Source organism: Hibiscus syriacus, unplaced genomic scaffold (genome assembly GCF_006381635.1).
Source record: "Hibiscus syriacus cultivar Baekdansim isolate YM2019G1 unplaced genomic scaffold, ASM638163v2 tig00111392_pilon, whole genome shotgun sequence".
Taxonomy (NCBI): Eukaryota; Viridiplantae; Streptophyta; class Magnoliopsida; order Malvales; family Malvaceae; genus Hibiscus; species Hibiscus syriacus.
This window is the reverse complement of record NW_024063078.1, coordinates 2,197,290-2,225,165: the sequence shown is the minus strand read 5'-3', so window position 1 is coordinate 2,225,165 and position 27,876 is coordinate 2,197,290. Positions and strand designations below refer to the sequence as shown.

The 27,876-nt window shown below is 32.5% G+C and overlaps 2 protein-coding genes and 3 pseudogenes across 2 annotated transcripts; 1 reads left to right on the top strand and 4 right to left on the bottom strand.

The window, feature by feature from the left end:
* Positions 1 to 1,467: 1,467 nt before the first annotated feature.
* LOC120160622 lies at positions 1,468 to 26,233 on the bottom strand (annotated as a pseudogene).
* Positions 3,468 to 4,928, top strand: LOC120160725. Its single transcript, XM_039171073.1, has 2 exons — positions 3,468 to 4,404; positions 4,522 to 4,928. The coding sequence occupies exons 1-2, from the start codon at positions 3,915 to 3,917 to the stop codon at positions 4,902 to 4,904; spliced, it is 873 nt and encodes a 290-aa protein (XP_039027004.1). The 5' UTR covers positions 3,468 to 3,914; the 3' UTR covers positions 4,905 to 4,928.
* LOC120160723 lies at positions 6,959 to 17,026 on the bottom strand (annotated as a pseudogene).
* On the bottom strand, positions 18,148 to 18,608 carry LOC120160729. The gene has a single exon (XM_039171074.1). The coding sequence runs from the start codon at positions 18,590 to 18,592 to the stop codon at positions 18,251 to 18,253; it is 342 nt and encodes a 113-aa protein (XP_039027005.1). The 5' UTR covers positions 18,593 to 18,608; the 3' UTR covers positions 18,148 to 18,250.
* Positions 18,972 to 20,686, bottom strand: LOC120160728 (annotated as a pseudogene).
* Positions 26,234 to 27,876: the final 1,643 nt, after the last annotated feature.

The following is a 27,876-nucleotide window of genomic DNA, read 5'->3' as shown; positions in this document are numbered from 1 at the left end:
TATGGTTTGGAGTTAACAACATTCATGGAAACTACACACTTCATCCCAAGTCAATGCTTTTGATTATATTTTCCTCTGTGACAGCTAAAATCATGTACTGCTCCAATTACGAAAGGAAGCATCCTCTGTAGCTATCTTCCAAATTCAAATTTTAATTATGTTTTCGTTGACAAAATAGTACGCTGAATTCCATGTTTAGACTTTGAAAAAAAATGAAGGTTAATTTTCACAATATTTAAAAACACAAGTCAATTCAGGTTTGATTCTTTGAATTTGAGTATGCATGGGTTAGGTACGTCTTTGGGACCACAATGCATGTTGCTCCAAATTTTATTGAAGGATTCTTTACATGTCATCCATGGATATAATATTTTTAGAAGATAAAATCGGATAAATATAAATTTTGAAATTTATAATTATATTCTCTTTCGCCAACACAATTAAATTTTAAATTCTAACATTATAATTTTTTATTATCATCGGTCTTACAATTTTCTTTGAAAAAAAACAAATCAAACCATCAAAAAACAGTGACAACTAAGTGAAAACATATGGCCCCTTTACCGGAAAGAATAAAAATTCTTAATCATCACACATGAACTCTTCATTATATTAATTGATTTCAATTTCAAAGGAAAATTATAAACGAAGTATATAGTTTATTAGTTTATGCAGTCCTTAAGCTTTAATAATTATTTTTTAAAAAAGTATTTAATATTATTAGTTTATAATATTAGAATATTATAAAAATAAGAGACAAAATCAGTATGAATAAAATAATGTTATATTCGATGATATTTGAGAGTTGAAAACTATGCTTGCCGACAGCTCACCATGTTCAATGCCACTGTCTTCCAATTTTGACATCAACGTCATACAATATAATTAATTAATTAATTAAACATTATTAAATGATAGCATTAATAAGTTACAGATTTATTAAAAGGAACAGAGTTTTAAAGCAATAGTTATTTATAGAGAAAATATAGATTTATATTTTAATGATAATGACATAAAAATCAATTTAGAAAATAGGATCAGCTGAGGCACCCCTCAATGAATGTAATTTAGAAATAGAATTAGAAAGTAGGTGAAGGCAAGGGTTTAGTAGTTTAGGCTTTTGAATGTGAAGATTTTAAGTAAAAGTCGGTGCTGTTATGCGTCGCTTTACTACTTCGCTTTGCTTGTTTCACGTATGAATTGGCAAAATAGTCTAATGATAAAACCAGATTTGGTGGGTGCTAGATTAGGTCAATATAATATATATTAATCTTACATTTGTCATTTTTTATTTAATATATTTATCGAGTCCCACGGTGGGTAATTTATAATTGTCGGAGGTATTTCACGAAAATTGTACTCAACCTAGCATTGGGGGCAGCCTACTACTTTACCTCCCCTTACCCCATTACATATGGAAATAGGGTCAGCGTATAGGTGATTTACTTATTTTTAATTTAGGCGTAGAACTATAATTGTCGCTTAAATAATAGTTAATTAATATTAAGATTTATTGTTTCTACGAAGAAGGAAAATAAGAAAAGTAAAGGTTAAGTTTGTCTTCTCGTAATATTAACTGAAAGCTTTTATAATTATATTTAGTGTTAGTGTTAAATATAGAATCATTATAGTTACTCATAGATTTAGCAAGTTTAGTAGATATGATTGATTGACAGTAAATTAAGTTATGATAGGTCACGTGAGCTTGTTAAAGATTGTAACATCACAAGGGATGTAGAATCGTAATTGTTGGTTAAAAGATGGTTGATTGGTATTAAGAGTTTTTGTCTCCACGAAGAAGGAGAAGAAAATCAATAAAGGTAAGATGTTAGGTTTGACTTCTCTTGGTATTTGACCCAAAGATTTTATAATGACTAATAATAAATTGAGTTCTAATAAATCATGTGAATTTATATTAAGAAATTGTGACTTCTCAAGGAGTGTTTAACTTTTGGATTATTGCATAAGGAGATATGAATATTTATTCTTACAAAATAAATTCTCCAAAAAATATTATTTACGAAGTAATTCTAGGAGAAATAAAAGAGAGTATGATATTAGATTTAAAAAATTAGAATAAATCTATATGTAATTTATTAAATAGGTTAACCATATAATAAATTTTGGAAGAAATTTTTTTGAAAAATGTATCTGTTGAAAAATTATTTTAAAATATATTAAAAATAGAACTTATCATATGAATTAAACGAAAATTATATGAAATTCATTACGTCTACACGATGAATTTTAATTATTTAATATATTTTATAAAACTCATCATTTTCACAAGTCAAAATTGAAAAATACTATAACAAATTACTTAAATCCCAATTTAATTTATCATTACAATTCCTTAACTTTTTTCTCGCCTATACTATTTGGCCAACAAAATCTTAACTATAGACATCCGTAATACATACAAAAATAATAATATTAGTTTTTATGAATTAAATTTGTAAATTATATATAGAAATATCGAATAGGAGAAGAAAAAACCGCCATAGCCGGGCCCGGCTTGGTCTGTCATTCCCGCGTTTTCTTTTCTCCTTTCCTTTATCAGTGGGGTTGGACCCACTCTATTTAATTCTTCTCACACTTGTTAGTTGGACGCTTTGAGTTATTTATTTATTTTACATGTCCTTTTTTTCTCAACTTTCTTCACTTTTCATTAGAAATAATAAATTTAAGTAATTATTAATTGATATATTAAATAAAGCGTTAAATTTATTAAAGAAAAAGTAAATCAGATATTAACAATTGTATTTAAATAATAATAATTTTAAAAATAATAGTATTATTTTAGATTAAAAAAACTATTCAAATTCATATGTAGTGAATTGGATTTGCATTGGCCAAAAGTTTCGTTACATCAACCCCATAGATCCTTGTTGTACGCTTAAGATTATTTCTCACCATCAATTGCGGAGACTAATTAATAGGTATTGTGTAGCTGAAACTCATTATTTGTCTTTTTGCTAATGATTTTATATTCTATGGGAGGATAGTATTTTATAATATTTTAAAAAATAAATAATTTTTTAATAATTTTAAAAATCATGTAATATTATTTTCATCATAAATTAATATAATATCAAATTAAATTAAAAAATGACATTACAGATATAGTTATTTTGATTTAATCATTGAAATCATTTGATATTAATATGTTGAGTTAATTAAATGGTTTTTCAAATGATAATATAAACATTTTTTATCAAACTTAAATGTAATATTTTGTCCTTACTCATTTAACACATAATATTTTAAATAAATTTAATATTATAAGCAATTCCGATATATTAATAAAATAATACATCAAAAGATTGAATTTTTTATTCACAAATCTCCCATTCACCGGTAAAAATAGAATTATACATAACAGAATCTCACTCTCTCATTTTTCTCTTTCTCTAAGAAAATCCGTGCATTTTTGCCACGGCAGTTTTAAACTCTAAACCCATTTGAGTTTTTATAATTGTTCCAACTTTCCCAAAAGAATTGTAATCAACCCACAAAAGATCTTGAAAGCGCGTGAAAATTCAAAAAATAAATGGTTAGTTGCATATGAGATCATTCTCATTTTATCCTCTGAATGCCAGTACCACTGACATTTTTGCAGTTTCATCACTACCATAAAGCTTGATCCATTTGTCCCCTTTCTCCTCTTCTTCTGTTTAGACGACGCCTTGTTTTCTCTTATCTTTTCTTTCTCTGTCTCTTTTCAGTGATCGGTTCTTGGATCACTCGCCCAACAGATTTTCCTTAAAAAAATGAGCTAAGTTTGACTGATCAGAGAAACTTAGCGAAAACCCATCAAACACAGTGAATCAGATTAATTTTAAGTGTTTCCCTTGTTTCAAATTTCGTGCTTTTTAGCTTTTTCGGTTTTTTTGTTGTCGTTGTTGCAGAGATTAATGGGGAAAAGCAATAGTAGCAGAGACTGGACTCAGATCTATGCTATTTACGGCATGGACCAGTGGCAAACACTCATTTTCCTTCTATTCCATGCTGTTTTTTTCTCACTACTTTCCCTTATCTTCCTTCTCTACTTCGAATCCATCTTCCACTTCTTCCAAACTTTCCTCTCGAGTCCCGGCGCAGCCCGTTTCGCCGCCGGATTCAGCGGCTGCGTCACGGCGATTTCGGCTGTATGCTTGTTTTTCGCTGCGGCTAACTTCTTTTATTCCGCCGGGCCGTTGCATTACGACATGGCGCAGCGGATGGTGGGATCGGTTTACGACTGGTCGACGGTGAAGCTGGCGCTTGATATCGGGTGCGGCAGAGGAATTCTTCTCAATGCGGTGGCTACCCAACTGAAGAAAACCGGTAGTTCGGGTCGGGTTGTCGGGTTGGATCCTTCTAAACGAACTACTTTGTCTACGCTCCGAACCGCCAACGTGGAAGGTTCGTTTTCCTATCATTCCTCATTAAATTAATTTTGTTTAATAATAAATTCATAATAAAATTTGAGTTTTCTTCTTCTGATTTTTGCTGAAAATGGTGATTTGAAAACCGGAACAGGTGTGGGGGAGTACGTGACGTGCAGAGAGGGCGACGTGAGGAGCTTACCGTTCGGAGACAACTACTTCGACGTGGTGGTTTCTGCCGTGTTTGTGCACACCGTGGGGAAAGAATACGGCCACAGGACGGTGGAGGCGGCGGCGGAGAGAGTGAGAGTGTTGGGGGAGATGGTAAGGGTGTTGAAGCCCGGTGGGGTGGGGGTTCTGTGGGACCTCCTCCACGTGCCGGAATACGTGCGGCGGTTACAAGAACTAAAGATGGAAGATATTAGGGTTTCCGAGCGTGTAACTGCCTTCATGGTTACCAGCCACATGGTGTCGTTTCGGAAGCCAAGTCAGCACATCATAGGTCCCGGCGAGGTCCGCTTGGACTGGAGATGCTGACGTGGAAATTACTGAAGTCAAATTCAAAATATTACTGCTAAAGTAAAAAAAAAGGATTAGAAAATGAAAGCTATACAAAAATGAGAGTATCTTTGATTCTGGGGAGACGAAGCCAAACCAGATGTTTTCGTTGAAAATATACTTGGCTGTAATATAATATAATATATGTTATGTAATATACTAATGTATTTTGTAAATAAAGAATAAGTTTCGAAATAATTTATTTATTTTAATTAGTTTGAGATTATTATAAAGTATTATTTGTTAAAAAATAAATTTATTAATGATATGTTTATCTCAATTGTTAGAATTTTTCCCGATTAATTAAGGTAATTATAGGCCGTAAAACATCTAAAAAATAATATTTTCTTTTATTACTAAAATCCTTTAATAAATTCATCTTATTTTCACAAATACAATGTTGAAACATCTTTACATCTATTTTAAGTAATTAATTTGACTTGAACTTGCATGTAATTAAGGTTTTTATAATTATTTAATATAATCTTTTAGAACATTACAGCTTATGAAAGAGGGAGAACAGATGCTTGTCGGTGTGATGGGACTTGGTGGAGGTTGTGCGTTAGATGTGGTTAACGGTGTAGGGTTAGGGGGTTGTCATATCTTTGTCAATGGTACATGTTCTATTCAGTGGGATTTAGTTATAGCTTACATGGGATCTTTCTCATAGCTTTTCAAATCTAATTTTAATATCAAAGTTTTCGTTACTTATACTCGTCTTAAGCATTTTTCGGATGATCAACAGTGATAAAATTTTTATTTTATAGAGCTAAATTGAATCGAATTAAAATTCAAAATAAATTTTCTTTTCGATTTTGAGAAATATCAAATTCTTTATCGCTTAATTAAAAGATATCAATAACTTTTTATTATTTTGATATCATATGTATGGTGAACACTTGGCCAATGTGGAGAACTCATAATTGAACATCCACATAAACCATGTCCCATTTCCAAAATACAATCACATGAATACTGTCTGATTTTGCCTCATCTTTTTTATGAAATTTGTCCATATACCGAAAATGCAGTACAAAAATGTTGGAACAAAGATTCAAAAACTTACTTGTTAACCAGTAATAAAAAAATAAAATATTACCCAAAGATAAGCTCATGGAGTAAAGTAAGGGTGACAAAGAATCTATGCATTCACCCTTTTAATTTTTTTTTTTTTGCTGACCTTGCAATTCTTGAGATCAAAGCAAGAAAAAGCTGAATGAATACTTTATAAATAAATAATTAATGATTGCATCAAAAAATCAGAGAGAACACATCGATCACGGCATGTGTTGTCTGCATTTCCAGCTTTGGTCACAAAAATTTGGTGTATAAGTTATAACCCTCAATCTCAAATCTAAGCCCATGCTTTTAATGCATCTGTCTTTGTTCTCTTAACATTTAATTGCTCCATGTGTATGTGTGTTTACGTGTCTTCCTGCAACCACTAATATGATAATGATTCTTTTTATAAGCTTAATATAAAAATAAATGTCTAAATTATATCGTCTTTATTTATTTAGGTGTCAAAATTATTTTTCAGTCAATCCAGACGTCTAACATTATAAATATTATAATTTTAAATGATTCGTTTGTAACGGTCATTAAAAATTTCTTTAAGTGACATTTGCCTTATTCTAATAATTTTAAAAATAATTTTAAAAATTTTGTTTTTAAAAAAAATTAAAATAAATTTATTATATAAAAAATCTTCAAAATCACCAGAATACGATATGTGTCACTTAACAGGATCTTTTAACTATCGTAACACTGAAAAGAGTAATATTTGTAACATTAGACACCTAAATTGATCGAAAAATAATTTGGTTGCCTAAATGAAAAAAATAGTATTACTTGGGCACTTATTTTTGTATTAATCTATTGTCGTTGTCTTTTTTTTTTAATAATATCATCGAATTTTGATGCAGTATGAGGTTTAGGCAAAAAATAAGGGATGGAAGTGTTGCAAAATCCAATCTGGTGTTTACCTAATGATTAGACTACTAATAAAGGAGATTGTAATGTGATAAATCATATGGAATTGAATCGCATGGGTCTGCGTATAACAATGATACACCGTTCTTCTGTACATGAGCCAAAACACATTACACAATTGGAGAAAAAAAAATGGAGCTAAACTTGGTATAAATCTAAATCTGTGACAGTTCTCGTTGAACGTAGTGGAAAAATTTAGGACCAGAGATTGACTTGTATGATGAAAATCCATGACGATCATGCCGGAACGCAGAAGGATGAACTAAGATCAGGAGGCATGACGCAAACGAGGTGAGGTCCGGCAGGACTGCAGCTTATATTCGCATTGTCGATATCCGGTAGCCCAAGGTGAGGGGGGTGGACATAGCCGGCATTGAGTGGCATGCATCGTACGGAAATAAATATCCTTGAACCTGTTATTGGAAATAAAATGGCAATTACATACAGAGACAGATACGATGATACGAGTGCTTTTTTGACTCTGGAAGTGAAAAGGGAAACAGTTTGTAAACCTTGCTTTGTGGAGAGAGAAACATGCCCCCTTTTCCTCCCAGCTATCATCCAATTATCCGAATTCGCATTCACTTCATACAGCACCTCATCCTGTCAAAAATGTAATAAACATGAGTTATAAAGGTCCATGGTTTGGCCAACTTTGGCCAAGAACAGGACTATCTCGACTTACATCGTTTTGTGGAACTTTGCTCTCCTCTATGTCTTTCAACCTCTCAAGTCTCCATTTCAAGGTAACAAGTTGCCCAACTCGTAGACGATCAGAAGGAAGAGGCAGAAACCCAACAGCCAGGCATGGGTTGAGGACTGGCCGCTGCAAGACTAGAGCACTCCGGAAGATTAAATCCTGACTAGTACCCTCGGTATCATTTGATTTTGTAACCGCAGGTGGGTGCGCCCCGATGGTCCTATCCCCAGAAATTCCATATCTGATGTTTAATATGCTTTCAGGTTGCAACTTATTTTCATCTGTAAAAGCAAGAGGTCGATTACTTGACATAAGGTAATATGGCAGGGAGTATTACTTGTCAGCGATATTATCAGACATAGGGCTCGATAATGATAACATAATAAGAATAATGCACAGCCTCAGTGTTTGGACATTTTAATGTGAACAGCGAAGAGGAAGGTTACAGCCTTATACCCTGACACTATCCTAGAAAAACAAGATGTCTGTACCTTCAGCAGTTCCCTTCCCCGAGCATACACGGAATAGGAGCCCTGCTCTTGAATTTGGAGATATTTCGAGTGGAAGAAACGTTGAAAATGGTCTTCCATCACTTTGTCCAGTATGAACAAATCCATCTTGAAGATCAAGCCAAGCATCATTAACAGTTAATGTGGCCTTCACTTGGGAGTGCAGTGTTACCTGTAAGAAACACAAACCAAAACAATCTTCATAAAAAGTACAAAGAGTAGTGGGAAATTTGTAACACACAATTTTATTATCACTGTACACCATGAATGGTAAGATCGAAACCTCTTACATATGATATATGCATACATTTCAGTACATACAGTAAATTCTTAATCCAACATGCAGTCAGTATATTATATGAAGTAAGATTTTCACATTTTCAGATGCCATACAACAAGATCTGCAGTGTTGTAAGGCATGCACCTGGGCAATGCCAGTGCCTTGTGCTTTAGGGCTAGACATATATAAAACCGACGGAAAAGGTGATAGTCTTTTGATCATACATGATGATCACTTCCTTAAAATTTATTGTGAGAGTAAAATCACTAATGAGGTCGAAAACTAAGGACATAATACCTGCAAAAGCAAAGTACCATCATCGCATTGATCAGCAACACATGTGCTCACATGGAAAGGATCGGTGAAATGCAAAGCTATGGTTCTGCATATCACAGTAGACTGTTCAATAAAGTTCAGATAGAGAGAGTGTGAATTCAAATCTAAAAAAATAAAAAATAAAAATATGAGTAGAAATAGTACTTGTCATAGATTTGATTGTTTGATACTCCAAACTCAAGTTTCAGAGCTATTGTTCGCATTCCGTCCACAATACTTTGTTTCTGCAGGGCCCCTGCCATGGTGCGCAACATAACATAAACGATCTAGCCAACAGATGCAGAAAACAATAGAGAGACATATTTTTGCACACAAACAAACATATATCCAAAATTAAAACCATCACAAATTCTCTAGTCTTTTTCCGGACCTGAAGATGACCCTCTAGCAAGCTTTCATCAATAGCACAAATAGGAATCCAGAGAATTGAGGTCACATCACTGGCCCAATCTGGAAACTCTATTTTACAGTCGAGGAGACTTAGCTGCTCAAAGTCTTCACTATCATCATTCCTAGCATCACTGGTGTTTGCTGTATCAGTGGAACTCTGAGCAGCACTTTTGTACGTTTCCATCTCAATGGAAGGCGACTCTTCAATCTTCAGACCTGGACCAGTATCAATATGCATAACAGCACCTTTCAAGGAGTAGTTTATAGGTTGTGCTATAATTCCAATCCACTGAGCTTCATTAATCAGCAAGGTAGATGATATAGCTGCAGATAGATCAACTAGAGGTCTTGGTTTGGAAACCTAAGTAAAGAGAAGGTTTTATCAGAAGACTGAAGAAAAAGAACAAAAGCATAACCAGGGTTTGTGATCCTAAAGTTGGGAATCTCACCAAGCTATACTTTTTAACATTTAGAAACGGTTAGCTTTATCGATATTAATACGAGAGACAGTACTTGAAATCTGAGAAAGAAAGGGTACCTTCAAGATGGGGCGGGTCGTTTTCTCATAGCTCATGAAATCATCACTGTCTGTGGGACCTGCCTTGGAGAAACTATGAGATCTAAAAGCCAAGTGTCCAATGTGTCCAGTAAGAACACCCAAGACATAAGAACCAGGTTTCTGTGGTGGTAAAGGATAGGTGATTGTGCTCCTTCCAGGCTTTAGTAAAGTGGCACTAGAGCTTCTTAACTGAAATATGCATCAAATAACCAAGTCAATATCATGCTATGACATAGCTTAAAACAAACTAGCATCATCTTGTCTTAGAAACCATACCTTACCACCTTCATCAGCATTAAATGTAGAAATCAAAGTCAGACTAAGAGAATCAAGAGTTATATCGTCAGGAAAGCCACTCCAAACGGTTACAGATAAAGTACCAGGATCCCCATCACATAACTCCAAAGGAGGACCGGGATTTCCAGAAAACGTAATTAAAGATGATACATCAAGCGGGACAGGGTGCTTCATTTCACTATGTGCAAGACTAACAACTTCTGACTGAAAAGCTTGGCGTTCCTTATTTGAGAATAAGCCTTTATCTAGTGAAAGCAACCGCACACAAGATGACAGGTAGCCAGCTTGGTCATTAAGTATTCTTTGACATTCAGCTAAATTGGGCAGGACTTCAGCTAATAAATCTTGCCATCCTTCACCCGCATAAAGAGCACAAACCTTCTCATATGACTTTGAAGCTAGGTCAAAGTTACCACGCTTAAAGCAGACTGCTGCAATTTCACCATCAAGGACAACTCCATGTCTTTTCCACCAAGAACGATGATAATTGTCAGCAGCACCCTTAGTAAGATCCATATATTTTTGCTGCCATGACCCAAATAGGAATTAATGAGACAAAAGTGTAGATTAAATATTGAATATAAGTCCTCCGCCACATCAATTACCTAAATCCAGGAATATAAAATGAATAAAGGTCTAAACTAAATACTTCTAACTGATAACCAAAGGAGAGTTTTTTGGTATAAATTTTTTGCTATTTTTTTAAAGAAAATAAATCTTCCTCCGCAACCTCCCCAACCCCCCCATAAAAAGGTGGAAACATGAACGGTCCACATGTTTGTAGCCCTCAATTTGATACCTCAATGTCCTGTATAGATGACAAAGCTTTCTGCAGATCAGGATTTGAAATTGTTTGCTTCAAAGCATGTTCAGCAGCAACAAAAATTTCAGCAAGCTTCATGGGTCGATTGATAGAGCCCTCAAAATTTCCAGCAGATGAGTATGTATGAGACGTCGAAATTGCTTGTGCTTTCCTTGATGGGGATGTCTTTGATGATACATCTGTCGCTGATCTGTCAGCAACATACATTTACTTGACATAAAAACCTTTAATTACAAACAAAATGTTAAAAAATCATGACATGAAAACTTTCAATCTTATAATAACTTATGTTCAAAAAATTGCTAAAGCAATATTGTGTTGTTTCTTGAGATCTCCTTACCCATCAGCAAAGCTTTGTTTGCTATCAAACATCTCGGATGAACTTCCAGAAGAAAGGGAAGCCCTTCGTCGATTTGCCTCACGTATAAGGGCAGTAGGTTCAAGTGGCAAGGGTTTCCTCTCGATGCCAAAGGGCTTGACTCTGGGGTTTTCTTGCAGAATCATCTGAACCAATTAAGTAAAGTGTAGCTGATTAAATGTGAAATAGATGTAATGGTAAATATAGTCATTATTAGAATAAAGCCTACAACTATTCTGATGGTAGGGCCATGAAGTGCCTTCACAAGTTTTAGCAAGAAAAAGTAAGATCACAAAGGAACAACATTTTTGTGCAGATTTGGAGCATGCAGACCTCAAAATACATGGATGCGGCTAAATTAATCTATTAACAGCATCTACCTTGAAAAAGCCACTGAAAAAGGTGGACTATTATAATCACACTATTTATTTCTTTTTCAAATCTCCATGCTGTTATAATGTTTCATTGTTGATCTTCTAATCGATAAATCCATATCCTATCAGCTGTTTATAAACTTTGAATTATAATGTTACAAATGTTGAAAATAAAAGATGGGAAGAAATGGAAGCCCTACAGTACTTGTCCGATGGAAAGACACATAAATCTTTACTAAGATGGTTTAACTTTTTTCCTACAAAAATACAGATGCGTCCCTTTGCCTGTCTACGAGTTCTACAAATGTGGAACAATTACTTGCCTTTTCTTTCTGAAGCACCTCAGAAGCAGCAGCATCTGGAACCAAAGGCCAAACTGCTGGCTTGGGCCAAGGCAGCATGCTCAATAAAGCACTGCTCAAAAAGAAAGGAAATGATACAATTAGATAGTGAAACATCAGCCTTGACCACAAGACATAGCCTTCTTTAAATTATGAAGCAAGTAACCAAATTTCTTTTGAGTCAAAAGTGGATTTGATCTCCAAAACTTGAATGCATACCTGTTAACAGGACTCCTTTCTATCTCTGTTCCATATCCAATTAGATATGCAAGCCTCAAGAACTGCCACAACCATCAAAATGTTTCAGTGGGTGTTCAACAATATGACAAATGAAATTCCATTTAAAATGAGAAATAAAAAATTACCTTAGCCCTACATAATGAGTAAAGATCACCTTGAAGGCGATAGAACTCCCTTTCTATTTCAGGGGACGTACTTCCTTCAATATATTGAGAATTGGTTGCATTGACTACAACCAAGCATGCAGTGATTACCCAAACTTCACGCATACAGAAGGGTAAAATACTCTACAATAATCCCAAGAGAAGAGGATTCAGATTTTTTTTAAAAAGGAAAATATAACAGTTAAAAAAATTGTTTCAGACAAAAGAAAACATCATCAAATACCTCGTGTAATTCTAGTGCCTTTGAGAAACTAATTATAAATGAAAAACCCCTTGAAGCAACCTCAAAAGGACAATTCAACTTGAATAAGAGCTGCAATTTGATCAGTGAGGCATGGTTTAGGCACAAACACAGACATGCCAACTGCAATCTGAAACTAATAAAACAATGACAAGAAAGAAGCACCTATAGAACATTTCAAGGAGCTAAAACAATACCTTGGAAATTGTTTTAATCAGTTATATAAAATGCTCGGTAATAAAAGCAACAGTTGTTGATCGATTAACCATACAATTTCTGATAACTCATTGAGAATGGCATTTTGATAAAGTTCTAAAAATGGCAATAGGCAAACACATTCTTGAAGAGTTAGTCTCAAAGTCAGACTGTGCAACATAAAGTACTTAAAGTCATAAAGAGCTGGCAGTACCAAACCTTTGATTGGCATGCAAAGAGATACTGTCTGAATTCAAATTCCCTGAACGAGTCGTCTTGAACAATCTGTGTCAATGGTTTGTTTCCAGGAATAAGCAGTGCTGCCTGGTCATCACTATGGTCTAGTCCTCCGAACTCTCTACGTTTCCCACCAATATTAACTGCACTTATATATTAAATAAGATTAAGAAATGCCCAAAAGCAACTACCAGAATTTAAAATAAAAAAGGAGCATTTCAAGACAAATCCTTAATAATTTTTTTTTTGATAGAATAGTGGCCTCATTAAAAAACCCCTTCTAATCCTCCATGTTATGTGAGTAACATGAAGGATTAAGGAAGAAGGAAAAGAGTGCCTAGAAAATTTTATTCATAAAAACAATAATACATAGGTAGAGCCTAACAGACTCCAAAACCTCCAAATGAAGACATAAGACTAACTCCAAAACCTTGCAACACAGAATATAACATTTCCTACAAAACAACATAACCAATATAAACCAAGAATCACCCTATCCCATCTTTAGCTAGTTTATCAGCTTCCCAGTTTGCCGCCCTCAAAATATGCTTTACAATAATATCCTTTCTTGCCAACAGCACAACTATATCGTTCACCAAGGATAGAAACAAAGGGGGGCATAAGCCCGGATTCTTGATCCACTTCAAAGCATTAATTGAGTCAGTTTCCAGAATAAACCTCTTATTAAGAACATAACCTTGCTCTTCCATAAGACACAGCCCCCTCTTAATCGCCAACAACTCTGCAACTCTGCCATGATAGGAGGACCTCCCCCTACTGGTTCAGAGAACCACTGAAGCAACACACCTTTAGTATCCCGAACTGGAAAATAAAAAGCCGAGGTATGCGGGCATATAACATTAACAATCTGCCCCATTAATATTTTGGGGCTGCCTAAGTAAGAACATTGTAGGTAAAACTTAAAACACTACATATGGAATGGGGTTGACCATAAGCATGGTTGTCAAAACTAGACTGGACCAGACTTGTGGTTCAGCCAGTAGAACTGATGGGGTAAAACAAGAAATTGAGTGTATCGTTGTGAACTGCTAAAAACCCGGAAACCAGGCCAAAACCCCAGCAGTTCAACTGGTTGAACCGGTTTTAAAAAAGTTAATTTTTTTTTACCTTTTATTAGTTTTTCTGAATTTTTATTTAATTATTGTTGAACCAGCATTCAATAGGTTGAACCAGGAACCGGTTCGACCACCAGTCTGGTTCTTACAATATTGACTATAAGTATCATACATATTCACACTACAACAGGGAATTCTTATTTATACAAAATCATAATGCTAGTAGGAAACACATGACCAAGAAATTTTTAAAATATGTACAGCAGAAAAGTAGAAACATGATAAAACAGACATTTGAGATACTGGCATATATATTTCACACCTGTTTCCAAGTAGCACAATTCTAGTTCATCATATTCACGCAAGGCATCCTCATGAAGATGAGCCAATCTCAAATATAAACGCCAAGCTTTCCTAAGAAAAAGAAAATGAGGCCTTAATAGTCAGAGAAAATAAGAATAAAATGTATAGTTTTTGATAGCTTAATTAGGTTATATTCCACAAAGCAAAAAAAATAGACTTTTAAGTTAGGGCCTCTTGGGTAAGTTCATGTTTCTTTCCCAACCTTCTGAAAAACACTAGAAATGGAAAATCATAAAGTTTGTCCCTGGATCAATATCAACAATAGCCCTATTCAGTATTCACTAACTTTCAAGAGGACCAAACCTTCAAAATGAAAAAATTACAGAAGTTCCAGATTGGCATGAAACGCTGTTCACTAAGCTTCCGTATCTCGTCCTCATAGAACTGGATGCGTCTATCCAATGTATTTCTGACACACTCCATAATCCCGGCCTCTACGTCTTGCCAAAAATTTGCTTCAGGACCATGAACGTCAAATTTGCAGCACCTAAGTGGAGAATAATTTGGGTATCAGAAAATGACAAGGAAAAAAAACAGTTTCAATAAGGGTGCTACTTTTCAAACTTTCACCATATTGTCTTTTCCAAAGGTTTACAACATGGGTGAAACATCACCCAGTATCAAGTTCTTTGTTAAATGCAAAAAAAAATGCTTCACATACCAAGGAAACAAATCTTTAGGGCAGAATATAAAACCAAAAACACTATGAGGAGGGGGAAATCATAGCAAATTTGTGATATATTCTCTAACCATACTTTAGAATTAAAACCAACAGTTGAGTTCTAACTATACGGCATTATTTCAATGCTAAAGTCATTAGCACTAGCAGCAGCATAAATACTAGTCATGCCATCAATTAGAATATATATAAGCTGCAGAGAGCTGCAATCTTACCTTTCCCTCTTTTTGGAGCTGAACTCAACTTCAAATTTTGGCATATACTTTCTTTGCCATTTTAGTGGCATTATCATTGCTTGGATGGGCTCTAGAAACAAATACAATAAACCATTCACGCTCATCATTTTGGACAATTAATTTCAGGCGTGGCTTAAGAATGGTCTTGAACTCATCAAGATCCTGGGAAGAACAATGTGAATAAAACAAAAAGAAAAATGGAAAATGAACAAGGACAAAAAGATTAAGCCAAAAACTAATAAAAGAAAGGATGGAAGAGGAAAAAAAGGAAGTAGAAGTTACCAAGAAAAGTCTATCATCATGGAAACAAAAAGTTTGCCCAGACAACTTGGTATTATTATACAGGCTCACGTGAAGAATTATGATCCAAGTTATTAAGGAAGTCAAAGAACTATCTTTATTTTTTCTCAAAGTGTGGTCATGAATCTGAAAATTCATTGGTCTTTAATAAAAGATCATAAACTATATGAACTGTACCTCACATGTAACAAGAACCAGAGTTGCATATGGCTCTCGGAACCAAAATAAATATTGCTCCTGAGGAAATCTACTACGTAGTCTTGCATCAGTGGTTAATATGAATTCAGCCAGCAAATTCTCTACAAAAACGGGATTGCGGGTCTTGTTATTTAAGGAAGCTCTTTTGAATGGCAGCCGCTCTTCAAAACTATTCTTGACAGTAGGCCACAAGTCACTGACATCTTCAACTTTAATGCAGTTCATAGCAAAAATAAATAGTTAGAAATCTGTAGCTAGGAGAGAATCATAACAGATAGTTCTAACACATGGTTCACAAATTACTACTAAATACAAACAGTTAAAAAAGCGGCAAACTTTGGAGTTGACATATCAATATTTTATCGGCACTACATACTTCTAATCGATCCAAAAAGCAAAAGGATCAGCAAAAAATTTAAAGCAACAAAATCCACCAGAATATCATTGACATTGATACAAGCAAACGAAGCTAATAGCTGCTTCGATTAACTCACTGTAATTCTAACGAAATCTCCAGAAATAAAAATCAAAGTTCTAACTTCATAAAATTAACTAAGAAAGCTCAAAACAACGACATTTAGCACATGATCACCAACAATTATCCATTTCAACTAAACTCTTCACATTTAACCAATCCTTTATTTCAAAAATCATATTAAAATCTCAAAGTAGCAACAAATATCAATAACCTTTAGGATTTCCACATCAGAAATCTAGCAGTAAACACATCCCTGGTTCCACTCACCCAACAACATAAAAATTCCCAAAAAAAAAACCAAAGCTAAATTTGAAGAGTTCAATTCAAATTAAAAAGCAAAAAAAGGGATTTACCAGCAATGACGAGATGATCACACGTGCTCTTGATTGTTTGAAACTGAGCTAAATAGTTCGCCATTCTCTTTCTTCCTTTTCGATCTATAAGAAACTTGTAAAATCCATAGATCAAATGCAGAAATGTGAAGGAAAAAGGTTAAATTTTCATTCGAGTGTGAGATTCTGAGTGTTGGTTTCGCTTATGCTCCAATTCTCTCTCTCGATGGATTCTATTGTCCCGAGGATCTAGTGTTTACGCTTCGTCCTCCTCGTTAAGCTCTCCGATTTCTCCGAGTATTAGCTGGGGCTGATTAATGGCGTCGTCCATGTTTCAAACAGTTTTGTTTAGGCCCAATTAAATAGGCTTGAAAAATAAAGACTTTATTTTAAGCCCAAATTACCTCTCCTGCAAATGCCGTGTTTTATTTACACTGTAAATGAATTAAGCTTGAACAAACAATGTTAGATTCGTATTTTTTTTTAAGGTTTTTGTATTTGATTTGTATTCGTTTAAATTTTTAATATTATATTCGTTTATTTATTTTTAAAAGTGTTCATTTTCGTTGATTTATAGTCTGCGAATATGTTCACGAATGTGTTCATTTGGCGTTCACGAACATATTGTTTATTGTTTGTTTAGCATTTATTTGTTTATTGTTTGTTTATATATTCAATTTTTAGTTTTACCATTTCATTTGAAAAGCCACAATTCAAAATTCAATTTTTATCATGTGTTCAATCTAGTCTCTACCCTAACCAATATTTAAAATATAAAAAAAATAAAAGGAAAGGAGAACCGCGTAAGCGAGCTTGTTCATGAACATAAATGAACGAGTCGATAAACGAGCTTGTTGGTGAACTTAAACGAACCGAACACAACTCTATTTATGTTCGTTCATTATTAAATGAACATAAAAAAAATTTGACCATTCTCGATTATTTAGCTTAACGAACAAAACATAAATGAATGTTATACAAACAATTTATGAACAATTCACCTAACGTTCTATTCATTTACACCCCTAATTTCATTCTCTATATAAATCTGGAAATACTCCTCTAATTCGTTGAAGCATGTTTACGATGATTGAATTTAGTTGTATTCCTAATCTTTCTTGTAACGTCTTCAAATAAGAATTATTCCGAACTTGATTATTTTGGCCTGTGAAGATTCAATATATATATATTGAATCAATTATTTACATATGATTTATTGATTGATTAATTTAAATTAAATTTGATAAAAATTTATTATATGACGATCCTCTTTATTTAAATTATTAAATTTATAATCATTATGATTCGAATTTTTAATCTTAATTTATCATTTTGCTTGAATTCAAGGCAAGCGCATCAAACTGTTGGCTTTGGTTGCAAATGTGTTATTGCTTACCATATTATGATTTCAATATGGTTTACTTGGGGTGAAGCTAAAATGGTAAAATTGCTCTTAAGTCCTACTAAAAATAAAAAAAAAATTATAAATTAATATATTGGTAAAATTTCTAATTAATCATAAAATCATTTACACGATACTCTCTCTATATTCTCCAATTGATCATTAACTGCCCCTACTGTCAAAACTGCTAAAGAAAATTGAAAGGAAAAATAAAATTGTAGAACCTTAAGCCATAGACATATTAGAGAGCCTGCTTGGTGTGAGCTTGAAGTTCCTCCACCTGAGGGTCATCTTCCGATTTGGTGGTGGAGCCAATGCCCTCCTCAATACCTCCTTGTTAGCACCATATCTGCTCATGCTCTGCCTTGGCACCATGTAACCATGCCTCCTACAAGGTGCCAAACCCAGACGGCTCGAACTTGTACACCTCGAATGTCGACCTGAAGATGAAGATGCTGATCTCATGTAAGTTTTCCTGCTACCCGTTTTCTCCTCCGCAACGTCTCCGGCTGGTGCTGGAATTTCCGAGCCTTGTGTGGGTTGTCTCTCAAGGATGGTCAACTGCATATTGTGGAGTGGGTGAATTTAGGGCTGTTCATTCGGTTAATTTGGTGGCCGAACCGACCGAACTACCATTAACCGAATTAACCGATTTTTTTTCTTTAACTGTTAATCGAACCGAACTTTTTTTCGAAAATATTTACGGTTAATTTCCGAATTAACTGATTTTTTTAGAATTTTCGAATTTAATAGTTTTTTAATTAAAAAAATAGTTTACAATATCTAATTAATTTGATTCAAACATTATATTAAAATAAGATATTTGTATCTATCAATTTAGTTCAAACAAACCAACAAATTTGAAATTCTACAAAATAAATGGTGCATGAAGGTTGTGCTAACTGCAACTCGACAGCTACTATTGCAGTATTGCTAGGTGAAATGCTTGATTTTACTGATGCTACAATCAGGAAGATAGCTAACTCCTTTGTGCAGGACTTACTACACAAGCCTCTTGAACATGAAGTGGATGATGAAGGCAAGAAAGTTGCTTTGCAGTTTCAATAGCTTCTTCACTTGATATCTGTCGTCATACAAGTAACAATCATTACAACAAATAACGATAGCAATATGTGTGTGTGGAAGGAAAGCTACAAACGAAGACAGCTTATGCTCATAAATGTCAAATATGATCATATTTCTTTCCCAATAATCCTCTAATATATATATATACATATATATAAATCCTAGTAGGACGAATCTATGATGCTCCAACTCTTCATTTTTGTTGAAGTAATAGTGTCCGACACATATTTGGACTTAGGCATGCAAATATGATCTTCAAAGGATTGTCCAAATACATGAAACACATAAAAAAATGAAATACATTTTTTATGGGATAAATACTTATATTCAACACACAATAGATTCAGATTAACATATTGTGAAAGTAACAAAAACCGGTAATGAATTATGGCATCGAAAAAAATGAAAGCTCATTTACATGCCTACATATCATATAATATGTATTGATCCTAGATGATAAGAAAGCAGGGTGTAAATTATGCTATAAGAAGAATGCAAGTTCTTCACATTTCCACATAAAATAGCATTTATATCCCACACTGACCGAAACATAATCATTCGTAATAAAGAAGTACAACTGAGACTTACTTGAACAATGTCATCGAGTAAATTGACATCTAAGACACCAGGAATGAAGCCAGCACCGATTCCCTGGATCTTGTGTGGACCTTGAACATTAAAAATGCAGCAGTTCATCAATAGGTAGAACTTTGTTATAAAATTCAACGTTAGCATAAGGAACAAAAGGAAACAAGTTTCAGTTAACAATGCCAGAGCTAAGAGACTAAAGACAACATTAGCATGCTGGTTATTACAGGAAAATACATGGAAATCTTGAAAAAGAATATACCCCGTGATGATACTCACACCCGAGTCATAGTAACATAGATCCTATCTACTACTCAGCTAGATGTTACAGATTGTAGAAAACAATGGAATGCATTACGAAGAACGATGTGAAAAAGAAGCACTGTAACATTACAACTTACCAGGTTTTCCTCCGGAAAGCACTGCACTTTCAACTGTTTCAACACCAACGACCTAAACAAAAAAGATAAGGGGCAATATAAGCAATACAATAAGACACTGTATAAACATGATCTATTAATTGAAATCAAAATTTATTTCCTCTAATTGAGCATAAAAAATCTAACCTTAATTTCAGGATTCTGCTCTTTGAGATACTTCCCTGCTCCAGTTACAGTGCCTCCGGTCCCAATACCGGAGATAACTATATCTATCTTGCCTCCAGTGCCTTTCCATATCTCTGGTCCAGACATCCAGTTGTATCATAATGTATCTAAATCAGGAAAAAAGAATCAGATCATGACACCCTCCTAGATTCCAACCTCCTAGATTCCAACAACCAAAATATGCATGGAAAATATTTCAAAATGATACCTTTGGGTTGGCAGGGTTTTTAAATTGCTGAAGAATGTAAGAATTTGCTGAAGAATGTAAGAATTAGGCGTTTTTGCATGAATTTCTTCAGCTTTCTGAACTGCCCCTTTCATACCCCGAGCTGGATCTGTAAGAACTGGCTCAGCTCCAAAAGCTCGGAGGACCATTCTGCTGCTGGTGAAGATCAGAAAATTTAGATTAATGAATTAAACATTCAAGAAATGGCTGGCTGCAAGTAGGGGTGGGAATTGGCTAGGCCGGCCTGGTCTGTATAAAGTCTAACCTGCTGGCCTATTTAGTAAAAAGGTCGGGTTCAACCCTTTTAAAAGTCTATTTAATTAAATAGGTCAGACTTAGGCCTATTAAAAAGCCTTATAAGTCTGATAGGTTGGCCTATTTAGAGTGACTACTTTGTAAAATGTACTAAGATTAATAGGTATTTTACTCTAAAATTAATAACTAAACTAAAAATATTAAATGTTTATTGTTAAACAGGTCAGACTTTTAAACAGGTCAGGCCAAGCCTAAATAAAAGTCTTTGATAGGCCACAGGTCAGGCTCAAACATACAAAAATCATTGTAGGTCAGGCCAGGCTTCACCTAGCTGCAAGTTCCTATGCTGTCAAACGCATGCTCCACCTGCCAATGCGCGTGCCCATACCTTACACAAATCAAGGCATAAAATAATTGATAATCGAGTAGCAGGATGTGGGGCAGTGGGGTGAAAAAATTAATAAAAAATATATAAGGGTTAATTCGGTTAATTAACCGATTTCGAACCGAATTAACTGATTTCGAACCGAATTAACCGTTAATCGGATATCCAAAAATCATTAACCGTTATTTGACCGAACTAATTCGGTGGCCGACCGAATTAACCGAATTAATTCGGTTCGGTCGATTAACCGAATTAGTTCGAAAATTTGAACACCCCTAGGTGAATTGGTCATTCATGTCTTGTTCATTTTGATTTGTGAAACTTATATAGATGCCAACTTAATTTTTTTTATTTGGTATTTCTTGCAAGGCTGTTTCTTTGATTCTTGGAACTGGGTTTTTGGCGAATTTGACCATTTGATAGTGATGACTGTAATATTTTGACTGGTCTAATTCTGAACTTCATCCCTCTACTTTACAAATAATCAAAAACTTAGTCTATCTACTATAATTTGTCAAAATTTTAGCACTTGCATTATATGAAAACTGATAAATTAGTTCATTTGTCAGTAAATAGATGAACTTCGTTTTTAATTCTATTTATATAAAATGATGAACGGTTGATCTTTAGGTCAGAGATTCAATGTTAACCTCTTAGTTTTTATCAAGCACAAGGACCAAAGTTTGAAAATTTAAAATATAGGGACTTATTTTAAATTTTGTAAAATAGAAAGATGAAGTTCATAATTAAAGATTTTTAAAATTTTGTATTACCTTTCGTTTGGCACTCGGTTTGATTATTTGCTTTTTTATGAATAAAAGCGAAATGACTACCTAATTAATTCTACTAACAATCTCACTTTCTAATCTTAATATATCCTTATGCATAAGAGTTTGTACTGCTACCACAGAGCCACTTGGAATGACCTTCCAGAAAAGTCGTCCTTTTAAACCAGTTTTATTACGCAGTTAGTTAGTGGATTGACCTTTCGTCCCACCTGCTTAAATGAGATTATAAGCAGTGATTTTCGAGTTATTAATGCTTATATTAGTAGTGAAATTATGAAGGACCACCCTCAAAGAGTTGGACCACTAACTCCACTAATGAATTTTTTACTTCGACACTAAAAGCCAAGTTTATTAAATTTCATGCATTAAATCAATTATATTAAAATTTATTCTATTTGATATTATCACAATAGTTTATGTGGTTAAAGTAAATATCATTCTCCTAAGAGATCATGGGTTTAAGCAAATAGATATGTGGGTGTATGTACGTTATCGATAGTTAAAAAAGATCATGAACAAATATTATCTTATAATAATCCTAGACTACATAACCAAAATCTCATTACCAATACCAGCTTGCGGTTGTGCAAATCCCTTGTTAAATACCTTCTTCTTCTTTTTTAATCTAGCGTGATTATAAGGTAGTATATGTTCTAAAGTTTCTCAACTATTTAACAATGAAAGCTCAAATACCATTGCAGTTTCTGGTGTTTGGACTTAGGACCTATAAGAATAACAATCATCCTTTTAACCACTAAAATAACTTGATTCGTGCATCTTCCTTCTTTTATTATATATGATTTTGTATAAAAATAAATAAATGTCATGATCGATATTATTATAATATCTAATGATATGTAAATTCAAATATATTTAAATATATAATATCTTTCGAATTAAAAATCGATCAGAATCCAATTGTATCAGCATTATGCCACCCACAGTTATACAGCCTATTAATTGAATTCTTTCTCTTTTTGCTTTTGCAAATTGATTAACCATGAAGTTTATTAATTATTTTCATTATTATTATGCACCATAAATTGGCACTGATGCATTAAATTAAAATAAAATAAAATGGGCCATGAACAACCTGGAGTTTAAGTTATAAAATTCAGATTCTCCATGGTCCAAGGCTGCTTTGTTTTAGCCACAATCAAATGTCAATTTCTTAATTTTTTTTGGTCCGCTGTTAGATTTGATAAATTGAATAAAATACGAATATATCGTCAAATATGAACTAAAACACAAACAATATGAAAAAATAATACAAATATGTCAAAATTTATGAAAAAATAGTCAAATTAAAAAAATATAAATCATATAAAATCTATAAAAATAATTGGAGTTCGCATACAGATAATATGTAATTTTCATTAGAAAGTAATTATGGGGTTAGGTCCGAAATTAAGATAATAGTCCATTTTTTTCAAAAAATTAATTTCACAATATATTCCAAAATTAATTAGTAAATGATGTGAGATATTATTAAAAAGTTGTTTTGTACGTTTTCCTTGGAAAGGAGTGAAATTAAAGAGCTTTTAATTTGTGTGGTTTTAAGATAACGATTCCTTTCAAAGATAGTGAAATGGTCCTACAGCTTATTTAAATAATAATAAAAATAATAATTGTCAATTAATTTCGTAAAATAATCAAATTTAAAGAATGATTTTAGTGATAAATATTTTCCTTAACTGATTCGAATTTGAGAAATATTATTTATGAAGTAAGCGTAAATTTTATCAAATACTAACACAAAATCATGTTAGAATGATAAAATAAAAATTATGAGATGATTTCATATTATCAATGTGTGTGACCTAGCTAGGTCATGGAATAAACTTAGCTATTATCTCATCATAAAGAAAATGACTTTCACACATAAATATCTTCTAAATATTCTATTTGTGTGTGACCTTTAAGCCTTTAAACCTTAAACCCTAACTTAAAACCCTCAATTTAGGGTTTTAAGTTAGGGGTAGGTATATAATGATGCAATTGAATAACTTCGAGGGTTAAATTGATACGAAAATACGATAGGACCGAAAATAATAAATTATAAAAGTCCATCGAACACTCTATTCATTTATATCCCTATCTGTCAACCAAATAAAAGAAAGATAAACGAAAAGAACCCTAGCTTGATAATTGAAATATATATATAATATATAAAAAGATAGGATCCGTTCATACTTAATACAAAACAAAAAAAATAAATTTTACATTTTTTATCAATGGATAAATAAATATAAATGATTAAAATTAATTTTAAGAAATAAATATATTTTTACAAATATAAGTAATTTAATTTTAATCATTAAATTCAACTAGTCTAATAATCTAGAAATATATATAAAACTAAAAGAATTTATAATGTGGAAGTGAATCTTATCCTAGATATGAATATTTATAATTCTTTTTCTAAGCCGAATATTTGTCAGGTAGGTTATATAGATCAGCAATAAATTAACATGACTATTTAGTTTATTAAATTATATAATAAATAAAAATGGTTAAAAAGAGTAACATGGACCCATATATTTCAACTCTTATCAAACAATTATTGAGCATTCATACCTATTAATGTTATAATGATAATTATAGCTCTCTAATTATATTATTACTCAATAATACAATTTAATATTACTTTTTTAAAAAACTATTTTCTCTCCAAATTTAATTTAATTTAATATATATTTTATGTATCCTATTTTAAGCAAAGGGGAAGCTTTGAAATTTAGCACAGTAATAACGTAGTGGCCAATTTTTAGTTGAACTGTGTAAATATAATCCACATTGCATGCTTTTAATTGCATATCAAAATTCTTCATCTTTTATAATTTTAAAAAAATTATTTGAATCACATTTCTCGAGATCATGCATTTAATCATAGTTCAAATTTAAAAATCGAACTAATAAGAAAGAAGATTAAAAATGTAATAAAAAGTGAGAAATTTAATCATATTCAATATATTATTAAAAATGTTCATAATCATCATCAATAATAATAATAATAATAAAGTTGTACAAATTACAACAAGGATTTCAATGCTGTATCTTAAAAAGCAAAATATTTTGTCAAATATCCATGTTTTATTATTAATTTTCGTTTTCTACGGCGAGTTTCCATCTCTCCTCGTATATATATATATATATATATATATAATATGTAACTGTATATTATAAAATTTACCTATGGCCTCAAGAGATGTAATTTTTGGCAGCTACATGTTACACTTAAAGAAACAATTAGGCCCAACTCATCTAATCTCTTTCCTAATAAACCAAAACCCCAATCTTTTATCCCAAGCTACCGGAAAATTTCGATATATTTTATGTAGATGGTGTATCAATCGAATACCGCTACATGAAAATCGAATTACGAGTACCAATTCAACCCCTGAAGTTGATATGAAGGACGAAAAATCTCGTCTCCGATCGCCCCCAACATTGCTTCTTGTTGTTGTTGTTGTTGGGTTGGCGGTAGCTGACTAAGTAGAGTGGCGATAGAACCATTCTCGTCTGTTTTTTCCAAGCTTCCATCTTCATTACTATCCTCTTGGAATCGCTTGCTCATTGAAGGCCTCATGGTTTCGTCTTCGGTCCAGTAAAGTGACGGGAGGGTCCATTTTAGAGGGCTAACCATAGATAAGTCTCCATTCAAAGCTTGAACATCCCAATTGATGAGAAATAGAACCATTGTTAATCCTATTCGTACCCCCCCCCCACCATTCCATCAAACAGGCTATGTTCTTGAGCTTCAAGCAATGTGCTGAAACTTGTTCCACTTGTCTATAACTGAAATTTTGCGTTGTGATGGCTGCCGATCAATACCGAAGGCGGTACGGTTCGGAGCATGTTGTCCAAAGAATCATCTTTATCATGTTCTAGAAGTCTATTCGTGTTGTTCTTCTTGTAGATTCTACATAACACCCAATTATCAAACTACAAAGAAGAAAAAGAAGTTTACGAACAATCAATTTCTGATATCATATAACAACAAAATGAATAAAATCTGAAAAAAAATCCAATAAATATGTGTATATTTTTCATGTTTGAGTTTTTTTATAGACATAATCCCTAAAATTCTCTTTGATGAGTTACATTGTTAAAATTGTATTTTTTTTTATTTCAATAAATCCAGTATCATTTCAAGTTAAAAAAAAATCCGTAAATATGACCATTATTAAAAAAATATGTTCAAAATAAATTAACAATTATGTTTTATAACTTTACATTTGATCTCTTCCTTTCCATCAATGTTTCATTAGTCATATCAACCACAACGAAAAGAAAAGAAAAAGTTTTTCCCTCCATTATTTTTTTCCTTTTTCTCTTTGTAAGATAGTAAGATTTGTCAGCATAGAGTGTCGATATGGTTCGATTCAATTTGTCTACCATTCCGAAAAGGATGCGTATGTGTTCCCTTCTTTTAACCACATAGAAAGAGAATTTACCATCGAAGTTTGTGATTGAGGAGACAGGTGCACATAAAAAGCTAAGCATTTTAATAAACAAGTCAATTGAAACGATGATATGTTGTATAATTCCTATTACACTTTCAATTGTGTCCATTAGGACCATCAATTTGGTTTTGTCATCCCGTTCGTTTTTCATATATTATAAAAAATGTAAAAGAAAAAATGTTAATATTTAATAATTAAATATAAATAAAAAAATCAACTTGCATTCATAGTATAAATAACACTAATCGAAGCCCATCGATGTACCACCTTTGTACTATGCCGTCCAAAATATTTAGGGGCCATGATGTTTTTCTCCAAAATGGCCCAAATTATATTAAAATCATTATTGATATTAAAAAAACATAACCTGACTTATTTATTAATTGATTTAACGAAAAAAATATTTATTTTTTAATTAAAGTTCAAGATTTAAATTAATATTGTAAATAGAATAAATTATATTAAAAAATTTGAGGTAAGTTGAAAAAAATAAAGAATTTGAAGTTGTTGTGTTTGGGTAGAAAATGAGTGTGTCGTGATCTCGTGGGAGGCTGGTGAGACGTGCGGTTAGAGAAGAGCTTAAAGACGACTGATGAATGCTATGATTAAATAACTAAAATCTTCTTTTTGGGTTAGGGTTTAAGTTGGTTCGAGTGAGAGTTTTTTTAGGTCAGATTTGGTTTAATGTGACTAGTGATAGGTTTAGATAAAATTAGATATTTATAGTCATATTTAATAAATAGGGTGTATGCATAAATTAAGTGACTTCGTTGATTAAAAATATAATTATTATCAATGATAATTATGAGTTCGAACACAATATTTATAGGAGATATTTAAACATTTATTATTAAATGATTGAAAATATCTCAAACGTATAATATTTTTGTAACTTTGGAACTTTGTATTGAACATTTATTAATGCATATCTTCAACACTATTTTGTATTGAATTCTTCTTTTACGTCGAATTTCTGGCAATTTGATCCTATCCTCCAACAAATTAAATCACGTGACCCCTGGATGGAATAAGAGACAGCTAAAGGAAATCGTCTTTATGAATTTTTTAAATTCTATTTTATTTTAAATATATATATATATATATATATATATATATATATATATTATTGATAATTTATTCTCTTCCTCTAAAATTTTATAATTTTATTCGCCTCTAAAATTTTATAAATTCTTTCATAATATAAAATCATACGTAAATTTTTAATATAATCCACCACTATTATAAAATATTTAAGTAACTTTGATTTCTTATTTTTTTATAATAAAATTTTTCTTCTTATAATTTAATCTTTTAATTTTTTAATGTAATTTAATCTTTTAATTATGATTCTTTGCAAACTTTTTCCTATCAATTTCTTAATTTATTTATATTCTCATCAATACTTCATTTTTATGTGAAAAAATATGAATATATATAAGTACACAAATAGTC

Coding starts and splice junctions, on each gene's coding strand:
- LOC120160725 (XM_039171073.1), top strand. CDS start 3,915: ATGGGGAAAAGCAATAGTAGCAGAGACTGGACTCAGATCTATGCTATT. Junction 4,405..4,521: donor CCGAACCGCCAACGTGGAAG/GTTCGTTTTCCT, acceptor AAACCGGAACAG/GTGTGGGGGAGTACGTGACG.
- LOC120160729 (XM_039171074.1), bottom strand. CDS start 18,592: ATGCAGTTGACCATCCTTGAGAGACAACCCACACAAGGCTCGGAAATT.